General features: G+C 52.5%; 1 protein-coding gene across 9 annotated transcripts in view; it reads left to right on the forward strand.

The window, feature by feature from the left end:
• Window positions 1-3,829, forward strand: part of LOC118366839 (LIM and senescent cell antigen-like-containing domain protein 1) — a 52,098-nt gene extending 48,269 nt beyond the window's left edge. For 8 of the 9 annotated variants that reach the window (XM_052493460.1, XM_052493457.1, XM_052493455.1 and 5 more), the window contains one exon: window positions 1,616-3,829. Coding sequence is in view for 2 of the 9 variants with exons in the window: in XM_052493453.1 (XP_052349413.1) it covers window positions 1,616-1,730 (115 nt within the window). In the remaining 7 variants the exon portion in view is untranslated. The remainder of the gene's footprint in view (window positions 1-1,615) is intronic. The other variant, XM_052493454.1, reaches the window with a different exon arrangement.
• Window positions 3,830-9,404: the final 5,575 nt, after the last annotated feature.

Here is a 9,404-nt window from a genome sequence, read left to right on the forward strand (position 1 = left end):
GGAAGAGAGGGAGCAGGAGAGAAAGTAGTGCTGGAGGGGAGGGGGTAGAAGGGGAAGAGAGGGAGCAGGAAAGAAAGTAGTGCTGGAGGGGAGGGGAGGGAGTAGAAGGGGAAGAGAGGGAGCAGGACAGAAAGAACATGCGGGAGGGGAGGGGAGGGAGTAGAAGGGGAAGAGAGGGGGAGCAGGAGAGAAAGTAGTGCTGGAGGGGAGGGGAGGGAGTAGAAGGGGAAGAGAGGGAGCAGGAGAGAAAGTAGTGCTGGAGGGGAGGGAGTAGAAGGGGAAGAGAGGGAGCAGGAGAGAAAGTAGTGCTGGAGGGGAGGGAGTAGAAGGGGAAGAGAGGGAGCAGGACAGAAAGAACATGCGGGAGGGGAGGGAGTAGAAGGGGAAGAGAGGGGGAGCAGGAGAGAAAGTAGTGCTGGAGGGGAGGGGAGGGAGTAGAAGGGGAAGAGAGGGAGCAGGAGAGAAAGTAGTGCTGGAGGGGAGGGAGTAGAAGGGGAAGAGAGGGATCAGGAGAGAAAGTAGTGCTGGAGGGGAGGGGAGGGAGTAGAAGGGGAAGAGAGGGAGCAGGAGAGAAAGAACATGCGGGAGGGGAGGGAGTAGAAGGGGAAGAGAGGGGGAGCAGGAGAGAAAGTAGTGCTGGAGGGGAGGGGAGGGAGTAGAAGGGGAAGAGAGGGAGCAGGAGAGAAAGTAATGCTGGAGGGGAGGGAGTAGAAGGGGAAGAGAGGGAGCAGGAGAGAAAGTAGTGCGGGAGGGGAGGGGAGGGAGTAGAAGGGGAAGAGAGGGAGCAGGAAAGAAAGTAATGCTGGAGGGGAGGGGAGGGAGTAGAAGGGGAAGAGAGGGAGCAGGAGAGAAAGAACATGCGGGAGGGGAGGGGAGGGAGTAGAAGGGGAAGAGAGGGAGCAGGAGAGAAAGTAGTGCTGGAGGGGAGGGGAGGGAGTAGAAGGGGAAGAGAGGGATCAGGAGAGAAAGTAGTGCTGGAGGGGAGGGGAGGGAGTAGAAGGGGAAGAGAGGGAGCAGGAGAGAAAGAACATGCGGGAGGGGAGGGAGTAGAAGGGGAAGAGAGAGGGAGCAGGAGAGAAAGTAGTGCGGGAGGGGAGGGGAGTGAGTAGAAGGGGAAGAGAGGGGGAGCAGGAGAGAAAGTAGTGCTGGAGGGGAGGGGAGGGAGTAGAAGGGGAAGAGAGGGAGCAGGGGAGAAAGAACATGCGGGAGGGGAGTAGAAGGGGAAGAGAGGGAGCAGGAGAGAAAGAACATGCGGGAGGGGAGGGAGTAGAAGGGGAAGAGAGGGGGAGCAGGAGAGAAAGTAGTGCTGGAGGGGAGGGAGTAGAAGGGGAAGAGAGGGAGCAGGAGAGAAAGTAATGCTGGAGGGGAGGGAGTAGAAGGGGAAGAGAGGGAGCAGGAGAGAAAGTAGTGCTGGAGGGGAGGGAGAGTAGAAGGGGAAGAGAGGGAGCAGGAGAGAAAGTAGTGCTGGAGGGGAGGGAGTAGAAGGGGAAGAGAGGGAGCAGGAGAGAAAGTAGTGCTGGAGTGTAGGACTCTTTTTATTTCACCTTCACCTCTTGATATAGATCAATGAAAGTCAGAACCCTGCTCATACAGTATCTTTGTCTCTCCCTTACAGGAACAAGTTTGTGGAGTTTGACATGAAGCCGGTGTGTAAGAAGTGTTACGAGAAGTTTCCTCTGGAACTTAAGAAGAGGCTGAAGAAGCTGGCGGAGACAGTGGGCCGGAAGTAGACACAGACAGACGGAGACAGACTGACGGAGACAGACTGACGGAGACAGACTGACGGAGACAGACTGACGGAGACAGACCGACCGAGACAGACCGACCGAGACAGACCGACCGAGACAGACCGACCGAGACAGACCGACCGAGACAGACCGACCGAGACAGACCGACCGAGACAGACAGACCGGAAGCCTATAGTCACTAGATGGCCATGCTGGAATGGACAAAAGTGATATCATCAGAATGTTTGAGCAACCACATGAGCTATTTGTTCTTGGTGTAAGGTTAGGGACTAGGGTTAAGGTTATGTTGTTGATAAATTACATTTGCAGTTTCCTTCAATCTTTTCATGCTTGGCCAAATAGTGACAACCCATGAGCAGAGAGACCGACAGTACACAAAGAAGAGTCCTCGCCAAATCAGTGCCTTTGTCTAAAGACATATTCATATTATATTCATATTTATCCTTGATGCTAACTAATATCATATATTTAATAGTTATTTTAGCTTAAAATTTCACTTCAAAACCCAACTTGTTTATTTAAGTATGCATCAGTGTCCTGGTATTTCATCATAAGAATAAAGAGTATTAATAAGGTTGTTACTGCCAGTGTGCTGGTCTGTTTCTGCCTTAGCCAACTACTTTATCATTGTCATGCCAAACAAGTGGAAACAGACAGACACCTGGGCTATGTTACTGATGCTACTCTCAATCACATTACTGTGCAGCAGAACTGGGTTGAATATAGAGTACCAGTCAAAAGTTTGGACACACCTACTCATTCCATGGTTTTTCTTCATTTTTACTATTTTCTACATTGTAGAATAATAGTAAAGACATCAACTCTGAAATAACACATGGAATCATGTAGTAACCAAAAAAGTATATTTGAGATTCTTCAAAGTAGCCACCCTTTGCCCTGATGGCAGCTTTGCACACTCTTGGCATTCTCTCAACCAGCTTCATCAGGAATGCTTTTCCAACAGTCTTAAAGGAGTTGCATGGTAAATTGGAACGTTTGGAATTGTGCCAAAAGTGCAAATTCTTGGCACCCTGCATACCGGTAAGCTAAATCAAGAACATGTCAAGTATTTGAAGGTATCTAATGTATGTACAGTGCTATTTGAGCCAGATCTGCTAGGCAGCTTCTTGAGCGAGAGAGTAGCCTCCATCCCAGCAGTTGAGGTCATATAGAGAAGTCAGATTCGTACCAGAGGTTTGTGTACATTTTTCAGGATGTATTGAAATATTATCCAAAGATAGTACTGAATAAGGTGACACGTGTATGCATATCTCATATAGAGCTTTTTGTGTGTCCACAACATTGTGTGTGGTGTTATATTCTGTTCATATTATTTCACAATTGTTACATTTCCTTTGTGCTTTTATCACACAGACAGTAAAAATGGAAGACGTTATGTCACTGAAGGGTGTTTTGTAAACTTGGATAACAGATGTTTGTATGTTTTTGACAGTATTTTCAGAATAAACATAACCCACTTTTATCAACAGTAATGGAATGAAATAATATCTGGAAATACTTTTGTCCATTCTTTACATGTCATGCATTACATTGTCTTTTAAAAGGGGGATAAACATAACAGATACAAACAATTCCATTGATTTAGGATCAGCTTGTAACTGCAATGTTAATTTTTCCTTTTACTTTAGATGAAAGTGCATGTATGAGTACTGTAAGATGTGTGAATGTGTGTTTTTCCTAGGTGTAAGCTCAGCTATCCTCTTATGGCAGTGTGACTTCTATCTAGATGCTCATAGGAAGTAGAGAACTGCCGGTTACAGAGAAACACATTCTATCCCTGTAGAAAACATGAATTTAGTTGAGTTCTAGTTTTCCGCTGTGTTAAACTTTACTTGGAAGAAATGTGTTTTGCATAGTGATACAATTCCACATTCCACTGCTAAATGGGAATTTTAAAACCCTATGTTTTTCCTCTGTCGTACTACAATATAATATGCTATGCTATATTCAAAGCCTTGATTAGTGTTCACCTTATGCTTCTTACTTTAATTTTAGTTTGTTTCTAGATGTCATCATATTCAACTTATTGACTTCTGAATAATAAAAAATCCTGCTACATGTTTCTTTGTGCATTTGATGTTTTAAAAAAAAAGTATTTTCTTAATGTATGTCTAAAAACGTATACAAAATCAAATATTGACCATCACATGAGATCCTACAGTAATTATATTTATTTAACCTTCAACCTGAGCCCTCTCCTGTACTCCCTGTTCACCCACGACTGCGTGGCCACGCACGCCTCCAACTCAATCATCAAGTTTGCGGACGACACAACAGTGGTAGGCTTGATTACCAACAACGACGAGACGGCCTACAGGGAGGAGGTGAGGGCCCTCGGAGTGTGGTGTCAGGAAAATAACCTCACACTCAACGTCAACAAAACTAAGGAGATGATTGTGGACTTCAGGAAACAGCAGAGGGAACACCCCACTATCCACATCGATGGAACAGTAGTGGAGAGTGTAGCAAGTTTTAAGTTCCTCGGGATACACATCACAGACCAACTGAATTGGTCCACTCACACAGACAGCATCGTGAAGAAGGCGCAGCAGCGCCTCTTCAACCTCAGGAGGCTGAAGAAATTTGGCTTGTCACCAAAAGCACTCACAAACTTCTACAGATGCACAATCGAGAGCATCCTGGCAGGCTGTATCACCGCCTGGTACGGCAACTGCTCCACCCACAACCGTAAGGCTCTCCAGAGGGTAGTGAGGTCTGCACAATTCATCACCGGGGGCAAACTACCTGCCCTCCAGGACACCTACACCACCCGATGTTACAGGAAGGCCATAAAGATCATCAAGGACAACAACCACCCGAGCCACTGCCTGTTCACCCCGCTATCATCCAGAAGGCGAGGTCAGTACAGGTGCATCAAAGCTGGGACCGAGAGACTGAAAAACAGCTTCTATCCCAAGGCCATCAGACTGTTAAACAGCCAACACTAACATTGAGTGGCTGCTGCCAACACACTTGACACTGACTCAACTCCAGCCACTTTAATAATGGGAATTGATAGGAAATTATGTAAAATATATCACTAGCCACTTTAAACAATGCTACCTTATATAATGTTACATACCCTACATTATTCATCTCATATGCATGCGTATCTACTGTACTCTATATCATCTACTGCATCCTTATGTAATACATGTATCACTAGCCACTTTAACTATGCCACTTTGTTTACATACTCATCTCATATGTATTGTAATGACCTGACTAGATCATAAATGAACAATTGTCCAGACAGAGGCTTGAGTTTGCGCATTGACGGTTTATTAAACCAACTTTACACAGGCTACTGTTTGGGCCGTAGCACACGCCAAATAGATGACAGATAACCCACAAGCCAAACGTGACCTTCTCTTGTGAAGCCCAGAAGTAAGAGAGATAACAAAGGCTGGACCTGGTCTTAACTTCCAATGCTCCACCCCCCCTCCACGCCACTCCGCCAACCACCAGGATGCCCGGCATCAGAACATTCCAGGCATTCCCGTGATTGGCAGATAGCAGGTTGATTGACATGTCGGACCCCGCGAACACCGGGTATTGGTCAGTACAACACAACCACCTCCTAGCCTAACACATAACACACAGCTGTCTGTGCGGGTCGCTACACAGCCCCCCCACCACAAAGTCCCTCGTCCCCGAGGGAACAAACAAAGTCTCTGAAGCGACCCGGAGGTCTCCTTTGCCTGCGTGGCCGTGATGGTCGCAGAGTGCCCCTCTGGGAACCAGGGGATGAAGGCAGGGATATGGGGGACAAGGAAGCGGGAACGGGTAATACAGTCCGTGGCTCTGGGGAACCACGCGGTGACACAGGGGGAGACAGGGGAGTGGGCTGTCTGGAGCCTTGTCTGCGGCACCTGAGGGTGGGTGCCTGGAGAATGTCATTGCCAGAGAGGGGAATTGTGGGGGTTCCTGGGGTTTGGGGAGAAGAGGCCCCTCTGTATGGGGCTAACCTGTCCCGGTGCAGTGCCACCTTTCTCCCCCTGGGAGGAAGCTGCACCCGGTACACAACCTCCCCTACCCTCTCCAGGACACTGCAGGGTCCCACCCAGTGACTGTCCAACTTGGGGCATCTGCCTTTTTTTTCCTTAGGGGCTGTAGGCCCAGACCAGCTCCCCAGCCACAAAGTGCCTTCCCCGGGTGTGCACGTCATAGTTCCTTTTCTGCCTCACACCTGCATTCACCAGCTGCTCTCTGGCGAAGGTGTGGGCTGTCTCCAGGCGGTCCTGGAGTCTCCGGGCATACTCCGGCCCCGGAGGAACATGAGGGCTATCCAGGGGCCGACCAAACGCCATCTCCGCAGGGGTGCGGATCTCTCTCCCCAGCATGAGGAGGGCAGGCGTGCAGGAAGTGGAGTCTTGGACAGCGGAGCGGCATGCCATGAGGACCATAGGCAGGTGCTTGTCCCAGTCACGCTGGTGTTTGGAAGAGACGATGGCCAGCTGCTGTCCAAGCGTTTTGTTGAAGCGCTCCACAAGGCCATCACTTTGAGGATGGAGAGGAGTAGTGCGGGTCTTGTGCATACCCAGCCTCTCACACATGGTGGCGAACACACGGGACTCAAAGTTTCTGCCTTGGTCGCTGTGGATGGACTCTGCAGCTCCAAACCTGCTGAACATCCCCGCTGTCAGGGCGTCGACGATGGTCTCTGCCTCCTGGTCAGGCAGAGCATAGGCCTCGGGCCATTTTGTGAAATAGTCCATGGCCGTGAGCACCCAGCGGTTTCCACTGTCTGTGGTGGGGAACGGCCCAACTACATCCACTCCCACCCTCTCCATGGGAGCCCCCACTGGGAACTGTTGGAGCTGAGCATGAGAGCGGCCTGGGGGGCCCTTTCTCGCTGTGCAGTTGTCACAGCGGCGACAAAAGTCCTCCACATCCCTCTTGTGCTGCCCCCAGTAGAAGCCCTGACGGAGACGGCGCAGTGTTTTTGTGACCCCAAAGTGTCCAGTCCCCACCCCCCATGAGTACTCTGGAGCACAGCCTCCCGCAATGCTTTTGGGACCACCACCTGCCACCTCTCCTCTCCCGTAGCTGACTCCTTCCATGCCCGCTGTAGCACGCCATCAGCCAGCCGCAGTCTCTCAAACTTCGACCACAACCCTTTGGTCGCGAGTGAGAGCGCTGTCACCTCTTCCCATGGTGGCCTCACCTGCGCCTCTACCCACTGTAGCACTGGCTGTAGGTCTGTGTCCCGTCCCTGCTGCTGCCGCCATTCAGCCACGTCGACAGTCTGCAGCTCACAGCAGACAGGCCCGCTCGCCCGACACACTGTGGCACAGACACCCTCCTCTGCCCGCAGCTCTCTCTCCCGTCCCTCTCTCCGTTCACAGTGGCGGCAGCCGTCTGCAGTACAGGGCCGACGGGACATGGCGTCGGCGTTGGAGTGGCGTGCCCCTGCCCTGTGCACCACCGTGAAGTCATACGGCTGAAGCTCCTCCAACCAGCGTGCCACCTGCCCCTCTGGCTCTCTGAAAGACATGAGCCACTGGAGAGCAGAGTGGTCAGTCCTTACAGTACAGGGCAGACCACCCAGGTAGTACTTGAAGTGTTTGACGGAAGCCACAACAGCCAAGAGCTCCCGCCGGGTGACACAGTAGCGGCGCTCATGTTTGTCAAATGTTTTGCTGAAGTACGCCACCACTCTCTCCCCCTCTGGCCCCACCTGGGCCAGCACCCCACCCATCCCCACATTGCTTGCGTCTGTGTCCAGGATAAAGGGCAAGGTGAGGTCAGGGGGCGAGCACGGGGGCCTCGATCAGTGCACGTTTGAGGGTGTTGAACGCCTCCTCACACTCCAATGTCCAAGTGAAAGCCTTGTCCTTTGGCAGCAGGCGGTTCAGTGGAGCAGCAACGCTTGAGAAGCTCCGTACAAACCTCCTGTAGTACGAGGCCAGGCCCAGGAAGCTCTTCAGCTGACGCTGGTCGGTGGGGGTGGGCCAGTCTCTGACAGCCCCTACCTTGTCCTCCATGGTGCTGATCCCCTCCTTCCCCACTCGGTGGCCCAAGAAGGACACCTCTCTCCTCATGAAGTGGCACTTCTCAGGGTGGAGCTTCAGACCTGCGGCAGCCACCCTCTCCAGCACACGCCGTAGCGCCCCCAGGGCTGACTGGAAGGAGCTGCCATGGGCCAGGATGTCATCGAGGTATACCAGAAACTGCTGTCGGGGGATGCCATCCAGCACCCTGTCCATCAAACGCTCAAAAGTCGCTAGAGCGTTGCACAGGCCAAAGCACAGGACCTTGAACTGCCAGTGTCCTCTGTTAGTGGAGAACGCAGTTTTGGCTCTGGCCTCTGGGGAGAGGGGCACCTGCCAGTAGCCACTGCGGAGGTCTAGTGAGGAGAACCAGGAGGACCCCCTAACCAGGTCCAGCGACTCATCGATACGTGGTATGGGGTATGAGTCCTTCCTGGTTACCTCATTCAGCCGCCTGTAGTCCGCACAGAACCTCAGCTTGCCCCCCTTCTTCGGAACCATGACGACTGGCGCCGCCCAGGGGCTGTCTGAGGGCTCAATGAAGTCTGCCCGCTGCATCTCCAACAGAGCCTTGTCTGCCGCCTCCTGGCGTGCCAGCGGGATACGGCGGGGACGCATCTTGATGGGTCGAGCATCACCTGTGTCGATCTCATGCTGCACCAGATGAGTCTGACCCACCTCTTCCTCACTCAACGCAAAGCTGTCTCTGAATTCAAACAGCAACCGCCACAACCGTTCCTGCTGCTCGGGGTCAAGACCAACACAGTTCCTCCACCATATCTCCCTCACTGCAAACAGTGTCCTCTCCTCTCCCATCTGGGGTAGCTGGGCTGGGGGGGTGCGGCCCGGGCTCACAGAGGGCTGTGTCATGGAGGTAGCTGGGGGAATGTAACACACCGCCGTAGGTGACAGGGGGACTGGGGAAAAGTCACACACAGCTGTGGGGGAGGGGGCGCAGCCATGAGTCTCTGCTGCTTTAACTGTTGGAGTAAAGGGTTTGTTGGGTTGAGTGAATGTGACATTAGGGGGGGCCATGGTGACTTCCGTCCCTCCCTGGAAGCTCAGTGTGCCCCTATTTAGGTCTAACTGGCAGCCTGTGCTCCTAAGAAAGTCCAACCCCAGGATACAAGGGTCCTGAACTGCCGCCACCCACACAGGATGACGCACAGTCCTGCCCCCTACTGTCAGAGTCATTATTCCCTTCCCTTTCATGGGTGCCAGCTCACCTGTGACTGTGCGGAGCTGCACAGTTGTAGGCTCACACTGAGTCCAACCTGGCACAATATCTGGCCTCACCAGGGTTACTGTGGACCCAGTGTCCACCAGGGCGGAGCAGGGCACCCCCTCCACAGTGACAGGGACATGACAAAAGTCCCCAACACAGGTCCGGCCCACCACAACAACAGGCTCCATCCGCTTGCCCTCGTCTGCTTCTGGGGGAAGTGGAGCCTTGCTTCCCCGTCTGTGCCGGTGGGCTCCTCCTGAAGATGATGGTGGTTGGGATAGAAAGCCAGGGGTCCGCACTACCCGGTCTATGCGGACCCCGAGCCGTTTCCCTGAGCTCTGGGGGACATGGGGCAATCTCGGCGCAGATGGCCTGGCTGGCCACAACCCCAGCAGACCCTGGGACCAGGGCGTGTGT

This window comes from Oncorhynchus keta, chromosome 34 (genome assembly GCF_023373465.1).
Source record: "Oncorhynchus keta strain PuntledgeMale-10-30-2019 chromosome 34, Oket_V2, whole genome shotgun sequence".
Taxonomy (NCBI): domain Eukaryota; kingdom Metazoa; phylum Chordata; class Actinopteri; order Salmoniformes; family Salmonidae; genus Oncorhynchus; species Oncorhynchus keta.